The sequence below is a fragment of the Micropterus dolomieu genome, linkage group LG21 (assembly GCF_021292245.1).
Source record: "Micropterus dolomieu isolate WLL.071019.BEF.003 ecotype Adirondacks linkage group LG21, ASM2129224v1, whole genome shotgun sequence".
Lineage (NCBI taxonomy): Eukaryota > Metazoa > Chordata > Actinopteri > Centrarchiformes > Centrarchidae > Micropterus > Micropterus dolomieu.
In genome coordinates, this window is record NC_060170.1 from 4,369,325 (window position 1) to 4,396,531 (window position 27,207).

A 27,207-nucleotide genomic window follows, 5' to 3' on the forward strand; every position below is an offset into this window, starting at 1 on the left:
TTCATCCTCTCCGATGTCTATTGTGAATAAGCGTTCATAAATCCACTTAAGAATCACTCAAAAAATTATTCTCCGTGCCAGAACTGCTTATAGCTTATTCAGCTTACTTTATGCTAAGCTAATGTTTCCTGGCTGTAGGTTTCAATGTCAATTTTGAGATGCAGCATCTCGTTTTCAAAGGGTCCAAAAACACAAATACATTATACAAAGACAAAACGTAACTAGTACACAGTGAAAACAAAAAAACGAATACACAAAAATACACAGAACGAAAACAGTTGGCTCACTCTGCTGCTTCCACCCACACCCTAGACAGACAACAACTGAAACACAAAATTAGAAGGTACCAGTTAACTTGCAACAAAAACGAAAGATATATCAAAGTTTATACATCTTGTAGCTAATATAATAAATACATCACATTCACTTGAAATACACATGTTCAATTCACTTTACCTCACAATAAGAACCAAAAACAACATTTTCCCTAAAATGTGGAACTATTCCTTTAAATTTTTTAAATGGGTCTGTAATTTCCTTAAACCGCTGGCAAATGTAGTTTTTGACAAATATACCTCAAACTGGAGGGAATAGTACATTTTTGGGGGACTATTTTCAACTGCATACTACTACATATTCAGTGAGTACTTACAGCAGTTGGATGTTTTGTGTGTGTTTGACTGAAAATAAACTACAGAAGAATTAAGTTTTTTTAGACAGTGCTTGTTGGTAGGATCAGTTTATGGTCGGCTTGGGTCTTTTCATTTTGACAAACAATCTCACCACAAAATCATTTGGCAGCTCCAGAACTGCTACTAAATAGACCTTGTGGTGAGATCATTTTCTCCCCTGTTGTTTCCAAAGTCAAAACTGACCCATAAACCTCAAGACAAATATAGAATATCACTTAGTATTTCCATGTTGTTGTAATACTCTCTTATAGGTCAAAACACATGTTGGCATAATGGACTGTAGTTATCTGGCGTGTAACGCTGTTCTAAAGCAACCCAACAGTGAGTGAACAGAAGGAGGTGTGCTGTCTTGCAGGGCATGATGGCTAGTAACCTGCCGTCTGATTGCCATACTGCCAGTTAACTTGTGATTATTTGTGAGGGAATAAATACTGCTCCTCAGGCTCAAATTTTTAGCATGCTGTTTGGTCTCACAGCTCCTCATTAACTTGTATAATCACGTGTATTTCATGGCTTCTTTCTGCTTGCTAAGAAGGGGGTTGCAACATACTGTGTGATAATGTTGTGAGATGGTTTGGATAATGAAGGGAAGATACTTAAAGGGGAATTCGGTGCACTTTGCCTTTCTCTACCAGATTTATCCTAACGCAGGAATCCCTTACATTTTGGCTCTCGAGTAGGTTAAAAACAAATCTTTACTTATCATATTATGCATCATTTGCAGTATTTGTTCGAGTATATTTCCCTTGAAGTAAAGGGAGTTTTCAGTGGAATTGGTGACACATCATTTCTGATTTCCGTCACAACAATGCACTCAACCAAGAGTGCTTGAAACGGCATTCATTTGAATGAGCTCACTTGTTCATTGCAAAAGCACTTTTGGATATTTCCCTTGGCTTGTCATTAACTCCCATTGGTATAATAGAACTCCCAGTCCTTGCTGGGTTTGTTACACTGTAATGTATTCTGTTCAATGTCTGATGTTTGAAAGGAAAGGAAAGGAAAAAATGAAAGCCAGAACATAAAATATTCCTTCATTCCAGTTGGACATAATGAAGTATTTCCTGGCTGCTGTTGTCACCTCATAAATTATACTGTCTATATTGTTTATAATGACTATTTTGTGTTCTGCTATGTACTAACACCATCACTCATGTAGTAAATGGTTTTTCACATTCTCAGGAGACTGCTCACAACTGGTGTGGGTTTTTGCTTTGTGATTTAAACCTGTGTTATGTTACCTACACCATTATGCAACAGCAATGTACCAGAACTCAATCCATAATACATTCTACTGTCTACAGAAGTTCATTTGCACAGTTTTCTAGCCGTGATATCCATGTAGCTCTGGGCATGAATATTCAGTTCTATAACAGGCTTCAGCAACAAACTCTGCCTGCAACTTTGTGTATAACAGACGGTATGTTGAAGGGTTTCTCTGCGGCGGGAAAGTCTCACGCAGTGTGTAAAACAAAGTGATTATTTGTGATTATTGGAGGTTGTTTATAGCTTAGTTTTATATAATGTGAGTGGATTCTAATTCTAATTCCCCTCTAAGGAGTTAAAATATATGTTCTCATTAACTAGATAAACTTTAAATGTTTCACACTTTGTGAAGTGGTATTTGTAGAGAAACAGAAGAACTGAAGAAATGTGTATTGTATGTAGGGAATTGGGAGCTAAAAATTACAAATGTAAACAAGTGCAAGATAATCCTTTGTGATATAGTTAAGAATATATAGTATGTGGTACTTAAATCTGATCTTAGTGTTAGTGATCTTAGGTAAATTAATCTGCCTTGCTTGGTGTCATCCAAGGTATGCATATTGACAATTTTGGGAAAAAGTAAAGACATTAAAGATATGTCCAAATTTAATTATAGGACCTTTCACGCCTGTAATTAAACTATAGTTAAAGGTTCACACCAAGACAGGACTCATCTCCTTTGGTCATCGGCCCCATAACCCAGCTTTTTGGCTGTAGTTGAACCCTTATCTCTTGATCAGCCTACTTTTCTGCTGAACTGAATTGAAGCACTTGAGATGGAGAAGTGAGTGTGGTGAACAAGTACATTAAAGTGTGTAACCCCTGCTGACAGAACTAACCTGTCTAAAACTGTGTGGTGGTGGAGATGATATGTAAAGACTGTGTACTTGTATTCAGTATATGCTTCAGTGTTCTAGCTAATGTAATGACACACCTTTCCATTAGACTTTCCAGAGTGCAAGAAGCTTTTACTGCGTGTTTGAATACTAAGAATTTGATATTATAGTGCAAATAATCTTTTTTGCTCCATTTTATTCTCAGCAGGAAACAGGTAAGAATATCCTATTTGAAGAAAGAACCAACCTATATTGTATGTACTATTATTGAAGGCCGTATTTTACTATCTAGAAAAAGGACAATTTTCTCCAAAATAATCTCCCTGAACTGAAAAATCACTCAGCATTTAAATTTTAAAGAAAAAATATTTCTGTATTTGATCAATTATGCAAGTGAAAAATGCACCATATTTTATGTTCTTGCTGAGAGTCATGGGGTCAGCATCACCAAAAGCAGCTTTAGGCTGATAACATCAGAAAGATACCTAATGCGTCTTTTGGGTATGTCTTCTGTTCTTTATTGCAGGAAGTGATGACGGTGGAGGAGGAGTCCACTTCCTGTTACTGCCTGATGGACTCGACAAACTGCCACTTGCTGCTAGACCAGCCGGGCTCGTACGCCCTGGTGGGCGAGCCCCTGACGCAGGCTGCCGTCAAGAGGCTGAAGCTGGCTGTGTTTGGGAGCATGGAGGCCGGCTCCGTGAGCTACATCCTGCGGGTGTACTGTGTGGATGACACGCCACACGCCTTTCAGGTGGGGGAAGGACACTGGTTGTGTGTTTGGCTCACTGTTTTCTTATGTTTTGTTCATTCAACAAAGGTTGAGTCATGATTTTTACCAAGCCGAGTCTGAGGTTATAAACTGATAATTCATAGGGCAAAAGCTAGTTAATACTAGACTGGTGCATTTAATTTATTGGCCATGGTGGAACGTCTGCTCTCTTCTTTACGCCGTCAAGAATGTAAGAAAGGTAATACTATTTACTCCTTTTGCCAGTGTTTGAGTTCATTTGTTTACCCTGGGATCTGGCAGCATCATGGAAGTTCCTTCTTTAGCTGTACGACTTAGTACAGTACTTGTTTCTAATGTTTGCTAAAGAAGAATATGTGTAGTGAAAAGTGAAAAGTTCTCCCTTTAATGCACGATGCCTACATATACAAAAAACCCTCAAAGGTAAATTTACTGTTGCATCTAATGGCAACACATTTGCAGGACAGACTTAAAGCTGCATTACTCGATGTTTTTATATTAAGAATGGATCAAATCACTTTGTGTAATTTGACAGGTGTCACTCGTGGTGACAAACCCACGGAGAATATCACCTGGCTTTGCAGTTCCCCTCAGTGTTACAGAGTGTTGTAGCATTTTCAGCTCATTGTTTTGGTTTTGCTGTTCGCAACTTTACTGTTTCGGTGCATTGTCATGGTTCTCATCAGCCTTATTTCCAGTGGCAAGCTATTTTCAACTGTTTTCAGCCAAAAGCTCGGATATACCCATTGTTACACTACATACCTAGCGACAAACAACAGACAGACAAAGTTAGCAGCTAGGTGGTAAACATAATGGAACATTTGGCAGCTAAAGAGCCTGAATTTTCACTCAGGAGCTGGTGGAGGATGAAAACAAAACCTAAAAGGAAAGTGAATATTGGACTGACACTAGTCAGTTTGCCAGAAACACAACTCCAAATGAATGCAAATGTTGTTCTGTGTCTGCAGTGCCTTGCTCCAGTGTGCTCATTACTCCCAGAACAGAACCCACTGTCCAAGGTTTTCAAGGGGACTATTTCTTAGTCCCCTTGAAAACTATTAACAATGAGGTTTGTATAATATCCTGAGCTACAAGGACAAATTAAGTTCCATTCATCTCCATTATATTTCGATTATGTATTGGGTTGGAGGCAGAAATCTCAGAAGCAAATATCTCAAATATGAGTAAATTAAAACAAAAACTATCTGCATGACATCAAAGTAAGACTGCTACATTGTGATTTAATATACTGTTGGCTTGTCACTAATGAATCATTGTTTTTTTGCGAGAGGGAGAGAGGGGGAAGCATTTCTTACACATTTCCCCAACAGTCCAGAATTCAAAGCAGCAAATCGGCAATCTTTCTGCAACTGTGCATCACAACTGTGCAACACTTTGCCTCTCTAACCTCTTTCACAAAAACGTGAGAATGCACATTTTCACTTTAGCAATTTCAACTCTTTTAGGAAGTACATATTGCAGGTCATGGCCTAGATTCAAACTGAACATCTTGTGTGTATGTGGTTTTTGCCTCGGCTGTCTGAGGCAGCAGGGACCTCAGCCTGTGCTGTCTACCAGTTAAACCATGTGAGTGATTGCAGATTCATTACCACTGTGAAACAATGCTGCAGAGCTGATAGTGGGGACTCTGTAACAGCCTGACAGATTGTCTTCCAGAGGTTTTAATAGACAGAGACAAAGGCTGCCATACTGTAATCACTGCCATTCAAATGTTAACCAATCATTCTTCTTTTATCTTGTTTGATTTGATTATCATTCAGCGACCTATAAGGTTTTTAAGCATTGAGCTCTCATCAGTGAACATCAGGGAAATTAAGCTTCCCTTCCTCCCCGGAGAGACTAGACTAACAGAAGAGCTGAGCCGAGCTGAACAGAGCACCACGAGCCTCGTGACTGACTCTGCCTCCCGACCGCCTTTCTGTCATGTCACAGCCGTCAGCAGCAGCTGGCTTTAAAATGCATTCTGGATTTGGTTTATGAATTTCCATCCTGCCAAGCAGATGCCAGACTTTTACGTGTCCCTTGGGCTCTTGTCTGTTAGCACCACATCTCTGCTGTGTGTTTTTCCAAGCTCCGGTACAATCACAGACTGGATTCTGGATCAACAGGAAACCTAATGCAACACAAACACTTGTGTGAGGGAGACATTTTCTTCAGCAGAGACCAAGGAAGGATGAATTTCTGATATTTTCTATGATATTCCTCAGCAATGCTGCTGTCTCTTATAAAAGAGAAGCTCTTCAACAAGTCACATTTTCCACATATTTATATCCAAATTGATGCACCTTTTAAAGACTTCATCATCCCATTCTAGAATTAACAGATCATTCAGTACATGTAAAGATCTTAAAATTGCCCCAAAAATGTTGTATCAGCTGTAACAACAAAGGCAAGTCTTGTTGCTTCGGAATGGGCCAAAATAATGGCCCTCCATTTCCAAGGTCACAGCATTCAGAATGTAGTGGGGAGACAATGGATACAAGCTTCCTACCTGAAAATACCACCTATATTAGTATTCTGCTGGAAGATGTTACCTTCCAGTGTAAATGCTTCCAGAAAATACTGTTCACCTCAACCTTTAGCCTTGGCAGAGGTTTCTACACTGTCCTGAATTCTAACATCATCTTCATCTGTTTTTTTTCAATGTGATGAACAAAATGATTTTTAGCACAGTAGTTATTATGTGATATATAAACAGGGCCGGTGGTGAGCTGTTAAGTCTGTGTTGCTTGGACGTCCCATAGATATTACTAGCAATGCACTTTCTGCATGTTTCCCATAGACTGTATATAAGAAGGGGACGTAGCCACCGTGACGTCACCCGTTGGTTTGTGGACTACCATTTTGAAGCCTCAAGATTGGCATTTTGGCTTTTTGGAACCAGAAGTGACCATATTTGGATGAGAGGGTGGAAATGGGGAGGGACACGCAGTGCTACACCTGACCAGTCGAAATAGTAGCGACTTGTCTATCACAAGGTAGCAATGCCCCAAAGCATACTTTACTATAATTTACAAATTAAACATCATGCTATAATGAAGAATACTTTCAAGTAGATAATAAGACAATAAACTCATTAGGGAAGTTAGTTTTTTTACTGAGATAGAAAAAGTGACAAGTAGTGTCATTTTCTCATTGACTTCTATTCAATCAGACTTCTTTTTGCAACCAGTTGAGTCACCATGATTAGAAATAATGCAGGTTTAAGGAACTTCCATGTTGGCTTCACTTTTCAGACCCAGAGTGTGTGTAATGGTGCTTTCAGACCAAACACGAATTTAATCCTGGTGGAAAGCATTGGATTCACGTTGATTAAAATGTTGATTCTCAGGGCAGACTGAGCAATATGGATGTAAATCTCTCAGTACATAATAAACATCACTTATTCAGTCAAGTCATACTATAAATTAGGGCTGGACAATAAAACAATAGCCTGTCAATAGTTATCACAGTATAATATAACAATATAAAAAATGTTTAATAAATATGCAATGTATGATCTGATTTATTTGAATGATGAATAAATTAGCACTTACTTTTTAACTTACTAACTAACTCGTTCATATTTGTTGAAAAAATTTAACATAATAGTTTTGAATTTTCTACCTCAGATTTGTGAAGTGATCCACTGTTTGATAAGTGATTTTCATGTTCTGACCATAAAAAATTGTTTAAACCACAATTAACCATCTGTATTTTTCAACTTTCATTAAGGAGCAAAAATCAGCCTTTAAACTTGATAGAAATCATAGTAAAGCCCTAGTATAAATAGTATTTTAGCTTTGAAAATGTTAAAGGAAACCTGGGGAGCCAGTTTGTGAGTGATTCTTCTGTATAACGTTAGGCCCAAGGATCTACCGTGTGAGTATTTCACTGTCATGCGCCCCTAAAAATAGTTTTACGAGCACAACCGACTGTAATATTCCACCAAGCCAGGCCAATACCAGAGGCTGCAGTTTCAGGACCGCAATCCTACGACGACCAGAACTGCATTTCTAGGACCCTTGTTTACTTTGATACTGCTAGCTAGCTGGCTGGTTAGCTTGCTAGCTAGCAGCTATGTAACTCTTTAGAGCTCCCCCGAAGCCAATTAGCCTTACCACAACCATCACAGAGTGTGTGCCTAAACTTAAGTTATTGATTATATGAATGTCGACCGCTTAACCCTATAGCTGCACACAAAAGAACTACGGTCCTAGAACTGTGGTCCCAGGACTGTGCGGGTCATGAAACTGCAGCCTCCGGAGCTGCAGCTACATAATATTGCTGTGGCGGCTTGAACAGCCCCGTTACCCAAAAACAAGAGCAAGATGTGCTGTCAGCGGGTGAAGGGGTAAGACAGAAGATAACAGGGGAAATAGAAGCAATATTTGGGTTTGGCTAATGTTAGCAGGCTATTGAGCCAAATCAGTGCCTGTTATTGAAACACGTTCAACTTTTCATAAAGCCATTGTGCTTGTCAGTGTCACTTCGTGATCAGATCAATCACAGCCTGGATGGAGCGGGACATAATAAAAGGTTTGATGTGCTACAGCAAACTTTCCAAATGTTGAACTAATCGTTCTGCATAAATTAATTATTACTGACGAGTTTGTATCCTACTTAAAATTAAAGTTAGAGACTAACTACCATGTAGAAAATTTTTCGTGCACAAAGTTAATTAATAAAAAAGTTACAACCCCAAACTGAAACAGCTGTGGCTGGAATGAATATTATACTAGCTATAATATACTGTACTATTATATGATATTACAGTTTACTATTATATTAACAATATACTTTACATAGTGTATATGACTGTATATACTAATACAGTCATTTATACTAGCTCCTCCTCCAGGTTGTGGATCGAGCCTCTGTAGTAGCCAGATCCAGGATGCCATTGTGCCAATATGTGCTGCTTCTAGCTGCCTCCGTCTGTGAGCAACATGTTACCCTTGTTCTATTTTACATCTGTTTAACTAAAGTTATTCTTATAAAAACTTTCGATATTTATGCCTGAAAATAAGCTACAACTAGGTCAGGTAGTTATCAACTGGTCGGCGTTTGCAGGTAAGCTAACGTTATCTGGTTTGAACCAACTAAAACACAAAATGTTTTACAGTAACGTCATAGCCTATGTAAGACAATTCAGGAAATCCGACCAGTCCTTCACATAGAAAACATTTGGCCTATATAGGCTTATAGGCAACTGAGAATGCTGGTGAATGCCTCAATTTCTAGGTGAGGTTACAACCTAGTCACATACAGGGAATACAAATGTTATGAATGTATTTAATTATAATTAATAAATTCCTTCCTCTGCAATTCCCCTTTTAAAGGTGTGTTGCTGATTTACAGCTCAAAGTGGCGTAACAGTCTTATATATATCTTATCTCTAAATATATTGAAACGTCTTAAAAGGGTCTTAAAGGTATTGAATTTTACCTCAGGATTCCTGTATATGCCTTGCTTATGTTTTGTACTGATGATTCAACAGGGAGAGTTTAATGCTCATTAAATCCTTTGAAATGAAACCAGTGCTACAAACTATTTTCAATGGAAAGTAGCTAAGTCCTGCGCATAAAATCTCCAGAGGTAGCTACATATGTCACATGCTAATTTGAATTTCTAAAGTAAGAAAAAAATGAAAAAAATGAAATGAAAGTTAAAGATAGCTGACTCTTTACCAGCTTCATCACAAGATATTTTTCAATCTGCTACGAAAAATATAAAATATAACTTGTTCTAGCGAGAACATTTCTGTGGTTGCAGTTGTGGCTCGATCCTGCAGTCACAAGTTTTGGAAGAAGTCGTTTTGGAGCCCTGGACTCAGAAAATAACTCCCAACAACTTTTCAATTCTTCTGTCTGGATTTCTCATTCTTGGTTGACATTGCAACACCCCTTAGCTGTAAAACATGATCTAAGACACAGTCACTGTGTGTGATGTGTCAAACAGCAGATCAGCAGCAGCCACAGTCTACACAAAACTTCAGTCATGGCATCTTGACAGCTTCAGATGAGTTCGATCGAGGAAATGTTATCATAGATACAAGCTAGCTATGGGAAAACAAAGAAACCCAGCGTTGTCCAGCTGCTCTGTGTCTAACAGTTTTGAATACCATATTTTAGGTTCCCTGCTGCCACATTTGTTTTTCATATGAAAGTCTTTCATCTGCATTTTGCCAATAATTGATTTTTTTCTTTTTTCCCCCACCTACAGCAATGGCAAGATGCAATACGCCTCGGGCACGCTTTTCTGCAAACATATGCATATAAGTGCATACACACACTCAACCATGCACACACATGCATAACCAAGCTCTTGCATGGACAGCCACTTAGTCAGAATCAGTCAGCGTAGCATGGCATTAGTCACAGCTCTGTTCCCAGTCTTTTCCCTTTGTGATTCAGATAGCTAAGGATAGACAGGCCAGACATGGAACCGTCCCACCGGGACACTGAACAATGATGACAGATGAATAACTGCAAGCGACAATCAAAGTGCTCTTTCATCATCACAAATTCAATTTGGGAGATGGACGTTTGCCCCCCGACGCACACGTCTCCCAAGCATTAAATTCAAGCTTCAATCTGTCATGTTGAGGCTGCAAATGTGATGCTAATGTGAGCAAGAGTTGTATGATTTGCTCGGCGGAGACTTGACGTCACTTCTTGCTGGCCTGTTCCTGTATTAATATTTGTGATGACTCAATTAGTGGATGTGACAGAGGAAGGGATTAGCAACAGGTGTTTGTGCTGATATGCAAAGGTACTGTACCTTCAAAGAAAAGGAGAGGATTCTTAGTTTTCTCTCGTATTCATCTAATTTCTCTTGTGTGTTTTCTTCTAAATTATATATATATAAGGGGTTAAGAGAGGTCTTAACCCCTTTTTCTTTCTGACCCCTCTCCTTCCATTCTCTGCCGCCTTCTCCTTCCTTCCTTTCCTTGCCGTCTTCTCCTTCCTTCCTTTCCTTTCCTTTCTTCATTGCTCTTTCTCCCCCTCCAGGGAGTGGTGGCTGCAGAGAAGACCAGAGGGGGTCAGCTCCTCGAGGAGCCAAAGTTGTTGCCTTTCCGAGCGAACACCTTCAGCCTCCAGGTGTCCATCCAGGATGTTCCCCAGTTCCTGTGGAGCATCAAACCCTTTACCACATGTCAGGTAACCATGGCAGTCACTGACAAGGATACTAAAGTGCTAATTTGCAAGATCCTGTTTATTTTCTGCTAAGAGCTACTTGCTGTGATGTTTCCGCTCTGCTCCTCTCAGGGTTTATTTACTAAACTGTGTGGGGCTGTGATATGTTTGTGTTTGTTAGCTACAGATTATCCAGTTGGCCATATTTACTTTGTGTATTATGGGATGTATTTTACAGTGACTAATGGGTTGTATTGTATTTAAGACAACTTTCCAAGACAACATTATAACAGTGAACAGCTAAACAGCCAAGTGACCATGCCAAACAACTATTCTGATAACAAATAACAGCCATTATAATGATAATCCAGACATCATTGATACAGCTGTGCATTCACTGAATAACTCAGATCTCATTATCAAACATTCATTGTTGTGAGTCATTCATATCAATTCATATCATCAACTCACCATCTTTGTGTTACTGATCAGAAGAGCTCAGAATGTCCAATATGAAAAACAAAATGATACTAATTCTCTTAAGATGACACACTGGACATTTGCAACCAGCAAAGCAGTCTACTGACCCTTTTCAGTATGAACGTAATGAATTCCCGGTTGTTTCGCTACTCTACACATCGCGACAGCGGTAGGTGACTGGCTAGCATTATCCAAAACAGAGTAAAGCCTGAATGCATTGCTCTTGGTCTATGTTCGCCGTCAATAGCTACCGCTGGCAATATTGTACATCTAAATCACACAAATTACAGAATGTTACACGTGTGTAAGTTAGGTTATTTGTCGTTCTACATTGGTAACGTTAGGCTACGCCAACGGTGGCTAGCGTTAGCTCCTGAAGTAGCAGGATTAGCTTTTTTCCCCTTTGGATAACGTAAACTATTGATACGTTATGAATCTACTGTGTGTTCGTTTTTGCTAAACATTTTGCAAGGGCATAGGTTTGCATTTGTCTTAGCATGTTGACAACGCTCAGGTTAGTTATTTGTCCAAAAGAAGATATAAAATAATAATCTAATCTAATAAAGATCTATATCGTTTAGACCGTTCGGTGTAGCTTTTCACACTTAACGTTAAACAGTGTGCAAAGACTTTGCTGGCTGTACGAATTGATCTTAGTTGTACTGAAGTTTATGTACTACGACAGTGTTTCCTAACCCTCTCCTGAAGAAAGTTTCCCCCTGTCCTGCATGATTTAATCTCTCCCTGCTTCAACACAGCTGATTGAGGCAGCTTCAGGATTCATAAGGAGTTGATAGTTTGAATCAGCTGTTTTGGAGCAGTGAGATATTTAAAACACACGGTTATTTAAACAGTTATCCATAAAGATACTACTCCTCACCACAGCCAATGTTGGCATATCCTAATTTGCGTGATGTAGATGTACAAATATTGATAGTGGTAGATATTTTGATGGAACAGTAATTCATTTACCAGCAACAACCATTATTTTTAATGACAAATGTACATTATATTAATAAGATAAACACACTAAAATAAACACGTTTTCCAAACGAACTATGCTGCGCACCCTCTGTGCGCACCGCTTGAATGTCATTACGACATGATTAATAATTAATATGATACGATAAAGGGCGGATTTGCGGTCTCTCCTTGGACAGTAGTCTTTGTTGGTTTATTTCAGGCTTTTAAAACTTGAACTTTGTTGCAGTATCACACGCATCTGGGGCAAGTAGTGGGCTGCTGTGTGTGAGAGAAAGTGTTGACCACATAATGAGCAATGAGGTCTCTGTCCAGGCTTCTATTATTTATTTATTAATCCCTGCCTACCTTTCCACAGTTATCTGTTTTTTTCCTATTAAATTCAGCTGATTGCAGTAAAATGTCATAGTATATTACTCTTCAAAGGTAAATTATGATTGAGAAGTGTGTGTGTGTTTCTTTTAAGATGACTGGAAGAGAGGCTAAGTTACACTCTTAATCAACGACGATCTTTTTCTGTGACAGGATGTGACTAGCTGTATGGCCGGAATTAACGTCATATTTTGGCAGAATAAATAAACAGTGCCTGTAAAAAAAGATACTGTTACTAGTTGAATGATTGAAGCGATATACAGTGGGCTTTGTTGCTACATTGGCACTTTAAGTGCTAAGTAGAATAGGCTCAAATCAATATGCTATATTTAAGGAATTAGCCTGCTAGTTTCCCGTTACAATGTTGACAAAATAATTAAATATAAATCAACGACCAAAACCCTCCCCCTATGTCTACGTGATTAACCTTTATAATTTTTGAATGCGTATCCTGTCAAATCGCACGCTTTTATTTTGTAGTTTTTGCGTGTATTTCCTGTCCTGAACGGCCTGACAGTGGAGGTCTGAAGCGGAAGTGGCCTGAGGCATCCTACCAGCTCTTATTTTAGCACTAATAGACCCTTTCTTTCATAAATTACAAAAAATAATAACATTGAAAAAATAATACTTTTTTATTGTATTTTAATAGAGCGTATTTTTCTTACTTTCTTACTTAAGTCTGCATTCATAAATGTTTTTAAGTCATTAGTATGTTTTTCCTACAATTTTAATACAAGCAGTGTTGGGTAAGTTACTTCCAAAATGTAATAAATTATGAATTACTAGTTACTGTCATTTGAGAGTAATTAGTTATATTACAATATCACTGAATTGTAATGCTTTACACTACTTGCATGTTATTTTTGAGTTACTTTCACTGCTGTTTAATGGACGCATTATTCAGATAGTAAGATGTGCCTGCATAGGTGGGTTCTAGTGATTTGCAGATTACAGTTATATCTGCAGATCGGGTGGGTCATAAAAATGAACATTCAGATTAATAGTGGGTTGCGGATGGGTGAAATAGGATGAATCATCTCCCTATAAAGAACGCATGAGGTACAGCAGCATAACTTCATTAATTATTTAAATCTCCCGACTCTCTGACAGGACTGACAGCAGCCTCTCCAATCATGAAAGTAAATCGTTTAAGACAACTTATATAGAATCCTATTTACGCATGATCCATGATTCATATTAATTTCACATATCATGTTTTTAGAGAAGCATTAAGAAGAATTAAGAGGAGCCAAGCTCTCCCTGGCTCCACCATAGTTTGCACCCTGACTACAATCTCAACCATCGAGTTCCAGCAACAGGAAATAACATTAATCTTTTACTGACAGAGTTATTGTTTTTTTGCAGTGCTGAAATGTTTTGCAGTGTTGGTGAATTATAAAAAAAACAAATAAAAAAACACTTAATTTCATGTTAAAGTGCATATGTGTTACTGAGATTGTAACGGGTGTAATATTACCCCAATTACAGCAAAAAGCCATGCATTACTATAATGCGTTACTTTTGTACACGTTACTCCCAACAGTGAATACAAGTAGTGTATTTTACTAATAATTGATAAAGCAGCATATTGTTAGGTTACAGAGTTAATATCGTAGGGGCCAAATGTGTTAAAGCTGGGCTAGGAAACTTTGGAGAAACTAACAAGAGACAGATTGATTTGGAAAGTATCCAAGTATCCGAAAGAAGAATAAAGAACTGAGCTGAACCTGTGTTCGTTTTGACACAGCGATCAGGCCTAGCTTAGCATGCATTTTAAACCCGCTCTAAACTGCAGCTAAGGTAGTCAGATGCTAATAAATACAACCTTCATAGGCAGTGATGTCTGGCAGCCATACTTATCACATATGCTCCTACAAAGAAGATAGTCAAATCCGGCTTAATGAAAATAATTTCTCTTCGACTCTTTTGTGCTTTAAAACCGCTCTTGTAGCTTGAATCCTGCTGTCATCCACATTCTCTCTTGAGGATCTTTAAGATGGCCGTGACGTGAGATTAATAGCTTTATGTTTGTTTTGCTTGCAGGGGCATTAAGATGGAAGCAGTATATGATGAGGCGCACCGCAGCAGGCTATGAATGCTGTTTTGTACCTGTTGTTGCCGTTTGCAGAGCAGCTGAGCTGTGTCCCCGCTGTACGCTGTTGTTGCTAAAGATCTGAATGCAGGGTGAAAGCTCTGTGTCTTACACCCACTCTCTCCACAGACTTATTTATGAGGGCTTCGGGATGACAGTCAGGCACCGTGAAGCTGCTTTGGCGGAGCAGGTGTAGAATAATAGCCGAGCGTCATGCCATACATCAAGTCAGCTTTTAGTGCTAAAGAGCATCCGAGCTTTCCACGTCCGTCACTCCTCCCCCCTCCGCCCCCTCCCTCCTCGGCCACCGCTCCCAGACTCAATTATCTGCTGCCGTGAGCTGCACCAGGCATCCGAGATCAAAGCTGCAAGGGTTAAGTCATCAGTTCGCACCCCGGCCGCAGCTTTTAATGCCACATTCTTCACTAAGAATCGTTTACAGGTCACTTTTAATATGCAGATATGGCGGAGACGGAGTCTAGTAGAGGTCAAGGACGTTTCCACACAGATTCTCTGGAAATTAATTATACATCAAAGGAAATCTCGTATTCCTATTGCTTACAGTACTTAGCCCGCAAGCTGCTTCTGCCATCACAGATACTGTACGAGGGAATCAGGCTCGATAATAATATCAGGATTTTGTCTTTCTCTCTTCAACAATAGTTATTTCCCTGCATAAATACATCAAGCCATTGAGACTTCAAAGCCAACTCTTACCTTTTATCTTGCAGTGTGCTGCAAGTGGCTGTGCATGTGACAGCGTGGCCACATGTAGAACAGGGAGCTGAATCATCTCATTTAGAGCATATGTTAACATTGCCGTGTACTGTGTTATGTTTCTGATGTCCCTCTTCTGCCACCTCAGGAGTTCTCCTTCCCCCAAGTGTGGTGCAGCAACCAGCAGCCCCTGCACTGTGCCTTCTCTCTGGAGAGATACAGCCCTGCCACCGCCCAGCTCTCCTGCAAAATCAGCGTGCGGCAGGTCAAAGGCCATGAGCAGATTCTGCAGGTCTACACGGCTGTGGCCGAGGTGAGACTCTGCAGCTGCGGCAGCTTGGGGAAGGTGGGGGAGGGTGGAGGGTGGTGGGGGGGGTTCACTTTCGCATTCAACCTTTATGTAACCTTCCTGGAGTGTGTCCACTGACAGCAGGGCCAGCTCTCCTGTGCTTGCATTGTGTATTAATAGAGCGGTTAGGACACTCTTCCTTCCTCTCTACTCTTCAACAGATTTATGCTAAACGCAGATATCAGAGATCCAGCTGTTCACCGCGTTTAGCGTACATATTTTTTAACCTTTATTTGTCCAGGGAGACATGTGTTCCAGCAAATAGTCTGCATCACATTCACATGCATTAACACCTGGGAGCTGCCCAGTGTAACAACAGTCTTCTGTCAGCCGCTGAGCAGCTCCACTGGAGCAGCTAGGAGTTAGAAATCCTCACTCAAGAGCACCTTGACAGTAGTTGTTAAGGCAGAAGAGAGTGCTACTCATTGATTTTACCCAACTGCTTTTTCACAACCACTCACAAATGTGCTTGTCCTATCTCAAGGCCACCAACACTATTTAAACTTGTGGCATTACAGTCACAAACACGGGTGAAATATTATTTGCAATTAATTTTTATGGTTTGTTTTAATCCTACCTTCATGATTGGTTAGGGTTTGTCAGATAGGAAGAAGAAATAAAAGCATTTATAGGAGCTGTGAGTAGAATTCAAATCATCACCACGTTCATTTCCTCACATACAGTAAAAAGAGGTGGAGAGTCTACACCATTTTACAGTGTGGGTCTGCAGGTTGGATCAATACTGTCTTCATACAAAGCACCAGCCCAGCCGTTTTAAAGCTGCTCCACGGCCACAGGAGTGAATGCTTTTATTGTCATTGCATGTTTCATACTAAAAAATTAGTCATCTCTCATAAAAGAAACTGCTTCTATTCACTCTTCTCAGACACACACTCACATGCTAACACAGTAAAATAAATATGATCATTAAATATGATAATATATAATAAATTATATTAGGGCTGACCCCAGATAGTTGAAGATTAGATTGATTGATTGACTGATTCGACTCAATCTCACAGTCGAAAGAAGGATCATGTCATTTTGGTGATATGGGGGTGCTCAACGTCTGATTTTTCTCTCAATAAGGTAATATATAGCCTATCACAATATACACTTCAACGTTTAATGCTGTAAATAAATATTTAAAAAGAAAAAAACTTGTTTTTAAAGTGCGTGAATAAATCCAAAATTGTAACCCCTAACCCTGGGTCATCAGTGCGCACGTGTAGGCGTAGCGTGTATGTGTGTAGTGGCAGGGGGAACACTTGCTGAAGAGACGGAGGCCCAGCTTCACTGGTGTTGTGCCGAGTTGACTTTCGGATAATTTATCACCGTTGATGAACCACACAAAGAATATTTTATTTTTTTTAAATAGCCGGCTGTTGTGGCAGTTGTCGGCAGCACAGAATGCACGCAAAACAGCAAGACCAGTGAATTACAGGTGAGAGAGAGAGAGAGAGAGAGAGAGAGAAAAAAAGGGTCTTCAAAAAGCCTCAGTTTAGCGTAGTGCCCAAACCCAAATTTGTGTTTGTTAAAACATATTAATTTGAGAAATGTTGTAGTCTCCTCATCATTCCACACATACCTGATGTTTTATCAAAACACCAACTTTTCCACCTCAGCCATGCGGGTTAATGCACAACTTGAAAATTTGCAATAAAAAGTGGTGGATAGACACATATATTGTTGTCCTGGTTAGGCCTGTTGCCTCACTTGAATGAAAAGCCAACGTTATTGCATTTTACAAAGTCAGCAAACAGCCTGACCTGAGATGATAACCGACAACTTGAAAATTACATATACAGTTTCTGATGTATGTGCATGTATAACTACACTACTGTGTGCCTCTACACTGAGCTCTGCATCCCTCCTTATGTTGAGCGCATTGCGTTGTGTTGATCATGTGCAGGGCGTTGTTACATCAGCTTTCCATTCAATAAAACGGTCCAGCCCTCAGCCCTGACAAAGAATGTGATGTCAGGGCTCCAGTGGGTGATAAATAAATACTGAGCGGAGCTATCACAGACTGTAAACAGTGTAAGAGAGCGATGCTGTTGGAAGTCTGGCAGCGTGATGTACTAAACAGGTTGATGGCACACAGCAGAATGGCAGTAATACTGTGTTTCCAAACACACTGCGTCAGTGTTTCTATATGTCGACCACGCACAACCGCTCAGTCACAGGTGAACAAAAGTGAACTGCGAGTCCACCATAGCCGGCTGGAGAGTGAAGCGAAACTGTCAACGCATGCGTGAATTTGTCAGCCGTATGGGCATGAATTCAAGTGGATGGGAGATGGAGCACATTTTTAAGGTAAATAAGTGTAATGTGACCATACCTTTAGAGGTCAGTTGGTCAATTCTTTAGTCAATGGCTGCCAATAAAATAAAAATTAAAGGAACATCAGGAGACGACATGCGTGCGTGAGCTGGATGTGCCTCAGGCTGGATATGGTGGGGTATCTGCTGGACTGTGATATGAGACCAAACAGGAAGTCAGGAGTCAAAGGGGCGGATAATTATGTTGTCGACAAGGGCAAACACATTGCAACTCAAGACAACACATGCAAATAGACAAAAGGCAAGCAAGTTAAGAAAACATCTTCATCAATTTGACAGCACATGCACAGCATTTAGCTGCAAATACACAAGCGCGCTGCAAATTAGGGCTGCGACCGTTTAAATTCTCCTACTAGTCACTAGTACAAGCCATTAATTGACAAGTCTTTGCACATTTATGAGATTAATTTAATTATTTCAATATATTTTTGGGGGGCATCAGAAAATGGGTTGAGGTCCAGGGCTAAGGAATCAATGTAAACACTACTTCATTACAGAGAAATACAAAACCGTAATAATGAGCCTTTAAAATATACATTTTAGAAGAGACACGCAGCGAGATGCCTGTTAACATCAGGCGGTAATGATTCTGAATGTATCAGATCAAACAGCAAGGAGACTGAATATTTCATTCATTTATTTCAACACAGTGTAACATCACAGTCTCGTTCAAAGCACGGGAATGAAAATAACTTCCAACTTCACAAAAACAAATACTCTTAGACTTATTATCTTGGTTTTGGAGACTGCGTTCTGTGCTGGCCTGTGATCAATGGGAGGCTGCTGAACCCATTTCTGTTAACCACTCGCTCTGATCCAGTTGTGGTGCTCATCAGCGCCTCTCCCTGGCAGCATTTCCCACTGGGTCCTTGCCCCAGGTCTGAAAACCTCGTCTTCCCAGGTCAGGTCGTCGTTTTTTCCCGGAACTAACTGAGCAGTGAAAACTTTTAGGGGGCAGCCCTACTGCAAATCACACAACTTAACCAAATACACAAAGCGACAACAGGAGTCTTGCCAGAGGACACTGACACATCTTGGACATGCATGTTGCTGCCACGGTTTGTGAGTCATGTTTGTGTTGTGGGTTCTGCTACTGCTGAAAAAAGTGGAATTCTTTCAGTAGTTTCAATGATTTGTGAGGAGACTCAGTGTTCATGACAGATATTAACCTTTACTATCCGGTTCACCAGTGTTGACAGACGGCCTGTGGCCTGCATGGTAATCATATAGGCATTATTAGACCAGAAATATCTCAAGGTAAAAGCTACAGAAAGCCGAGCATTCTAATGATAGACAACCTCAGCTTCAATGTTTAACTTACAATAGAGTTCGATAGTGAACCCATTCATTCATTGCTGTCTGTGTGTATGCTCATATTTACAGTATGCTTTAAGTACATATTGTGTTGAGTGTGGTGGATGAAGTCCCTCTTTAGCTTTCTAGAGAATGGTGTTTTGCTTATTGTGAAAGTAACTGTGTGCTTGCTCACCTAGCAGGCCGCTGGGTTAAAGTGGTTCTGAGCAGTGGTAGGTGGGAGGCAGGCCTTCATTGTTGGGATCATAGACTGTATATAAGAAATGGACGTAGTCGTCAGACGTCACCCGTTGGTTTGTGATAACTTTGTCTAGCGAACAACAGTCTTAAAACTAAATGTACTCACCAGAGAAAGTGAACAGCCAACTCCTAATAAGCTTTTTCAACGACGCTGGTTAAATTTACACAGTGTCTGAAACATACTCTGCTTTATGGTCTATTTTAAAATAAATGGGACCATTATTTACTAAATCAACATCATTTTGTATTGAAGAAAACTTGAGACCATAAACTCATTATGAAAGTGTTTACTGAGGTAATTATTCAACTGAGAAGTAGGGTCATTTTACCATTATTTCTAATGAAGCCGGGTTTCTTTTTGCTACCAGAAGAGTCGCCCCCTGCTGGCCGTTCGATAGAATGCAGGTTTGAGGGACTTGCGCGTTCGCATCAGATCGCTGACCGGAAGCTTCCAGCTTGCTTGGGATCCATTGTAACTGAGCTGAATTCAAACTGATTCACCCTCTGTTTACCCAAACTGAGCAAATTCCCAACATTTAAAGCCACATTTTAAGTCCACATCACTGAGTGTTTAATAATCAAAAGATAGGTTTGGGGTGGAGTATTGCTTTCATTTTGAGAAATGCCAGCACTAACTGCGTGACGAGAGCCTACCAGATGTCTCCACATTTGTCCTGTTTGTTTCAAGTGTAGGCACTGATGTTTTAAAATGTTACACACCTGTCTGAATTGTCCTGACCCATTAAACCCCGTCCATCTGGCTCTCCAGGCTGGTTAAAAGAAGCACAGAGTGACATTTGCAATTCCTATCTGACCCCAGTCTGATTATAGTCTGTTTCTGTTCTGTTCCTCCAGACTGAAAAGGAGTCAGTTCCATTTTTTATGCAGACAGACTGCACCATCACGTCCCAGACGGGGCCCAAGGCCTTCAAAATCCCCTTGTCCATTCGCCAGAGGATCTGTGCCACCTTCGACACTGCCAATGCCAAGGGCAAGGACTGGCAACTCTTAGCCCAGAAACTCCACTTAGATCGGTGAGTGCATGATGTGCATCCTCTCTGAGATTGCACGATATATTCACATTTTTCTCTGTAATGGCCTCGCCATGAACACATGCAGACAAGAATTATAACAATCCTGTGAGTGTTGTTACCCTCACGAATGGGGCTTTATATGCTTCTTGTTGCGAGGTACCTTTTATTTCTCATGTTGTTTCTCAGCAGCAGAAGACAGGGCTGGTAATTGAACTGTATGCTGGGGCTTATGTGTGTTGTGTTTTTGGTTTTTTTGCTGGCCCTATTATATCATTAATTAAAATCTAAAATAATGTTAAATCAAATTCATCTCTAACATTTCTGTCAGTCAGCCAAACAAAATGTGATGACCTATTTTTCACTTGTTTGTCCTTTTTGATGAAATAAAAAATATGTAATATGCATTTATGAGGAGATACTACGCTAATATTTACGCAATCCAGTTGTTGTCTTTGCTTCTATATTTGGTCTTAGCTTGTGGCAGCTATAATCTCCTGTTAAGTGCATGAATCATGAGACGCTGGTATCTAAGAGTCCTTTGAGATTCCAAATTATCCAGATAAGCTTTCTTCTCCAAGTTGGGCGGCTTTGAACTGAGCCTGATGTGACCAATGGCTGCAGCCTTTTATGTTGCTTGATGATTTTTCTCTTGTGAAGCACGAAGGAGTGGCAGTGAAACACTGCCCCCGACTGGATTCAACACAACATGACACATACAGTCATTGTATTGGCATGGCAACAAGCCGTCCTTTGTTTAATTTTGGCAGCACCTGAGAATTAAATCCAAATCAAACAGTGTTTGCCAGTAATTACCCATCTTTTGTGGTGGTAATTTATTTTTATTATGTTTTTAAGAGTTTTAATAGGTCCTACTTTTTGTTTTACCTACAAGATGGTTTTGTTTAGTGCACTAAGAAATTTAAGGTTAAATTTATTTTCAGTTACAGATATAATAAGTGGATTTGCTTATAGTCAAATGAAGAGGACCCAAGGACCCATATGGATTTTGTTAGTAGTGATCCAGGATTGGCGTTTGGAGTGTTGTGGGACATGTGGATAACCGTTCTTTGTGCATTTCATTCTCTAACTAGGTATACGTTTTAATATACATAATTATAGTAAAACAAATCCATTTTGCATGGGATAATGGGACCAGTGTGTGAAGTACAGTATAAGGGGTTCATTTACTTTGACCTGACAGACCTACCTGTAGGACCTTCTAGAAAATAAATGTTTGGGTGTCTGTCTGTCTATCTATCTATCTAATAGATTTTTAAACATTTAATAATATGTTTAATATATAATATTGATTGGCAACAAATCCAATGAAAAGACCAGCCAAGAATGAACTGATTAATAGTATAATTTCAGTATTGTGTATATAGAAGCCGGATCTATATATCATTCCTCTGTGCCAAATACTAGAGCACCAAATGTGTATTGATGAGAATGTATTTATTTGTGGCCTGTTGTGTCACATAGGAGCTATCTACTGAAGTTAGCATGCTAACCAGCCAGCCCCAGGCCATCCTGGATTGTAATATCACTTTGTACCTCGAGAGGCAATAGTGTGATAGTATAGCTCAGCTGTACCTTACCACTTGAACCCGCTGTGTCTTCGTTGTCCCCGAAGTCAGAGTCACCTCAGTACTGTATTTCCTATTGCCACACAGCCTCCTTGGTCTCGGAGGCTGTTTGGTCCCGGTCTGGCCATGTTAACCGGAAGCTTGCCGAGCCTGCTTCTGTTGCCCGCTCGCCCGGCTCCATTTCTGGTTCTCAGTCAGCTAATAGGACTGCTAAGTTAGCTGCACGTGTAACTGAGCTAAAAGCAGTTAGCTGTGATATGCTGCCCCTGATTTTTTTGGAATATGAATTAGACAGTCTCAGTTCTTCCACATTGTACCTTTAAGGTCCACAGTTTGAGAACTATTTTCCTTGTTTTCTGTGCATCAAATCACACTCAACACTCTTTCAAAGGAAATTCAAACGATTTTACTCATTTACAGATTCAGTTTGACTCACATCTAGTAAGATAAATACATACATCATCAGCAAGGATCCAGTCCATATTTAAAGCCAATATTAAACATTTTGCCAGTGTTTTGTTCCTGAGAGTGACCTCTTCCTGTGTCATTCATTAATTCGGCTTTGTGTGCTCCTCTACAGAAACCTGGGTTATTTTGCAAAGCAGCGGAGCCCGTCGGCGGTCATACTGAGCCTTTGGGAGGCTCGCCACCAGGACGGTGCTGACCTTGACTCTCTTGCCAGTGCCCTCGAGGAGATTGGCAAGATCCACTCCAAAAGCTCCCCCAAGGACCAGGATGAGCCAGAGTCTGACTTCAATCACATACAAGCGGGCAGTCTGTGTGGAACAGGCAAACTAACAAATCAGAAGACAGAGGACTCTGCTCCTGAATATACAGGCTGAGAGAAAAGAGACAGTGAGTGAAAATTGATGAACTAAGGCATATATCTGTGAACATGCACGGCCAGTGATGGACAACACGCTGTGGCGGAGTGCTGGAAGGTCATCAGGTTGTCTGTGAGTAGACGGGGCGAGCAGTCAACATGCTGACCAATCGCAACAGGCCGAGGTGAGCCGGTACCTGCTGTGGATCTACCCCTCTCTTTTAAGCATCTGTCTGAGGATGGACTGTAAATCTTTTTCCGCCTTTCCACTTGGTTTTAAAGTTCTTTTTTATTTATTTGTTCCTTATTTTAAGTAAAAGCTGCCCTTCAGTATATTCATTTTCCAGCTCTGAGGGTGAGTGGGGAGGAGGAGGGGTTGGGGTGGCGGAATATTTCCTGAACTTTTGTAAACGATTATTTTCTGAATCTGTGTTAGAAGCAATTGGGAGCTCCTTTCCCCCCCCCCCCTGGGATTGTCCCTGCAGCCCCCCCTCCCTTTCACCAGTGGTCCACATGGCAGCTGGACATATTTGCATAGAAGTTCTTACATGCAAATAAGATGATACTGTGGCGTCAATCAGAGATCTATTTCCCCCTCCACACACACACATCTATCCCTGTGTCCACGAATGAATGAGGACTTAATAGCTACTTTCTTGACGTCCAATATTATATTTTTAAAAGGAAGCTGCTGATTGCTTAGATGTTGTGATTGTGAACTTTCAAAGCCAAGTATCTTTAAATTCATCCCCCCAAAAAAATCTAAACATCTAGTATTTTGGCACTTCTGATAGACAGCCAGTGTTGTAAAATCATTTATACACCAAGTCATTAAAAAAATACCACGTCAGCCCGAGTGTAACCTTGAAGGACAGCATGGTGTGAGGGTGACTTCACATGTGTTATACGGGGGGGAAAAACATGGTTATGGCGTAATGTGTCAGGAGTGAGATTTCTAACTGTAACATTACAGTTCAGTACAGTTTTCTCCACCAAGAGATAGAGAGGGAGGAAGCTGTACAACATCGTTTCCTCCGCTGAGAGCGTATCGCTGTGTCTTATCTCCCAATTCCCACCATTAACACCCGTCACATAGATACTCATATCAGGCTCTGACACACCCAACTGCCCCCACCACCACTTCCCCGCACCCCCAACACTCACATGCAGACACACACGTTGACATTTCATGACCGCAGAGGTCATGTGCACATGGACTGCAAGTTTAAATAATATGTCACAAACAAAAAAAGGAAACACTGATGACGTCAGTGTCAGAAATACAACATGCAGTCACATATCTGTTCAGATCAACACCAGACACACATCATACAGAAATAATGATGAGGGAAAGGATGTCCTGGGCGTGTGAGGCTTGAAATCAAAAAAAGCAAAAAACTATTTGGTGTCAATCACTGAGGTAATGGTAAATGAAAAGGTGGCCTATAGTACTGTATGACATTGCCATAAAGGGAGAAGCCACCAAGATAAAGAAACTCTGTTGTACATTGAGAAAACCATTAAACCTTTAACCTGAACACACTCCCTGACTTTGTTATTGTACCCAGCTGAACCAGTCAGAGCTTTAGTCAGCTATTCAAGGACACTCATTGTCATCGAGGGCAGAATTGATTTTTAATGAATCATTTTTACATTAAATATTTTCAGCAACATGCAGTCTTCAGGCTTAAATAACAATGTTCTCTATCTTTACTTTGCCAGAGAGATGCATGCTGGGTAAATTAGGTCACCCAAATCATGCACAAACATAGTCTTTCACTTAACCCCAGTGGTATCTAGCCATGAAAATAGAGTTGTTCCCCCAACCCCCCCAGTTTTTGAGATATCTGCCTCTGAGATTTCTGCCTCCACCGTAGCGGAATGAACCTTAAAGGTGTGGTAAACAATTCTAATCCAATACACGTCTTTTTGTCATATTCAGCTGGCCGATCTGGTTTTTGTACTCAGCACTGGCTCTGTAAATGGGAAACAAACAAAGTGGGCTGCACCCCGCCATAGAACGCTATTCCAGCAGTTCTAGCCATGATTTGTGTGTCAGTAACGTTAAATGCACAAAAATATTCAGCTTACTTTCTACTTCACCAAGCCATGCTATAGCTTTGGATTGACTTGACTTTGGATTTTGACTGGCAAACGTGAATTTCCAATTTGCTCATAAAAAGTAGTGGATGAACAATGTGGAACAATATATATATCTAAAATAAACTGTATATATATATATACGTTTTTACTCTTGGCTGAGATGGAAAAATTGACATATCGATAAAAGCGCAAAAGTGCAATGGAAACAGTCGTACCCATATAATGTATAACACCATAATTCCATCACTTTTGCCGCATTGTTTTGCACACTTTGCATCTCAACTGTATTAAGAGTCAAAAGCAGTGAGCTAGATGAAAACTCTGGCATTTTTAGGATATTATTGGATACTATAACAAAATCAGAGACCATTTCTTTATCTTCAAATTGGTCCCTCCAACCATGACTGACTTGAATAATTGATTTACATAATTAACATGAATAAAGTTAGGTAAAATCCTTGCTGTCGGCTAAATAAACTCAATCCACAATTCTCATTTCAAACCCGTTTCTCCCCTCATTTCTATTCTAATTTAAATGCTGGTTATTTTTAAGATAAGGGAGCTAAATGTGTGAATGTGTCCCTCAGAGTTTTATCAAGAATGATACGGTTACTTTGAGTCCATCACTGAGTATTTCTGACCTGATATGGGAATGGTTTCATCCTGCCATGATAAAGAACCATTTTTATTTCGCTACATCGTCTCTATGCATTTCTAATCAAATTATATTCATCTTTTATGTAATTTAAGCTGGTAAGTGAAGAAAGTGAAAGGTAATCTTTTTTTCCCCATGATGTTTGTTTCCTTAATTGTGACTGGATTCTCCTTTTCATTCCTGCAAAGCAAAGAGTGTCAAAAATGGAAATGTGTGCTTTTTGTAATGCGTAGCGGTGGCTTATGTTGCATCGGGAGCATCCTGTCCGTGCGGTACACCCCATCACGCTCAACCCTCGTTCTGGATGTGTTTCAGCTCTGTCTACTGTATCTCATAAACGTGTTGAAATTCTGTTTCTTAAAAGTGAGCTCAGACATGCACATACACAAACGTATTCTCACTGTGTATAATGCTTTGGTGTAAGACTAACCCTGTTTCATGAGATTAAAAGTTCACTGTTGCGTCAATGATTTTCTGTCACCTGAGTCGGTCAGTCTCATGCTCTTTTTTGCTCCACGCATGGCCTTTGGCTTCATATCACTATTCTTGTGCCTTGTTTAACTACTGTAAATGGTGAATGTTGTAAAGTACAGATGGGGATGAAAAAAAAGAACAATTAATCATACTGACATACATTTAAAGGTATTAGTTGAAAAAGTATTTAAGATTATAATATTGAATAGGCTGCAGAGCTTTTCTAGTGCTGAACATCTATGTTTGGTAATGCCAGGGCAGCTTTGTGGTATATTGTAACTATAATTATGGACATTTTGGATGTTTTCTGTACAGTAGAATTTGCAAATGTATATGCAGCCTTTTGGAAATAAATGTACAGTTTAAAGATCTCAACTTGTCTAAACAATAGTTATTTTGCATCACGCGGTGAAACTATCCGTAAATTGATGTTCCATCATCTAAATCACATAGAATATGTACAGCGTTGACACAGTATGTGCCATTTAGGCTCTGATCTTGTGACTCAACTAAAGGAAAACATCAAGCCCAGCACAGCAGAGATTTGATAGTGGTGATAACTTACATGTGGATGCAGGGGTGGAAGTAGGGGTTAAGCTCCCGGGCCTTGCTTAATTTTTGCCTCTCATGTAAAAACGGATTTGCACACTTTTGTCCCAAATTAACATAATGTAGGCATAAATTCATTCAAGAGAACAAATGACTGCTTTCTGCTCAATATTTTAGGTTTCTTTTCTGCCAAAGTCTATAAAATACATATTTGTGCACATGTATTTTTTTTTTTGTATTTTAGCATTAATTAAATTTGGTCTTTAGGTGTGTCCTAGATTCTCAAAAGTGCCTTAAAAAGCACTGCATAAAAGAAATTCTTCTTTCCGTGGCATGGAAGTAAAGAGTTGGGTTTGTGGCATATGAGTGGATAAAGGCAGTTAAAAACCGAATGAAATTATCTAAATGTGTG

At 39.9% G+C, this 27,207-nt stretch overlaps 1 protein-coding gene across 1 annotated transcript in view; it reads left to right on the forward strand.

Moving 5' to 3' along the window:
* unc5db (unc-5 netrin receptor Db) overlaps positions 1-26,621 on the forward strand; it is a 191,885-nt gene extending 165,264 nt beyond the window's left edge. The window contains exons 12-16 of the mRNA XM_046034066.1: positions 3,321-3,548; positions 10,559-10,708; positions 15,475-15,639; positions 20,427-20,605; positions 22,772-26,621. Coding sequence (XP_045890022.1) covers positions 3,321-3,548; positions 10,559-10,708; positions 15,475-15,639; positions 20,427-20,605; positions 22,772-23,033 — 984 coding nt within the window. The 3' untranslated portion in view covers positions 23,034-26,621. The remainder of the gene's footprint in view (positions 1-3,320; positions 3,549-10,558; positions 10,709-15,474; positions 15,640-20,426; positions 20,606-22,771) is intronic.
* Positions 26,622-27,207: the final 586 nt, after the last annotated feature.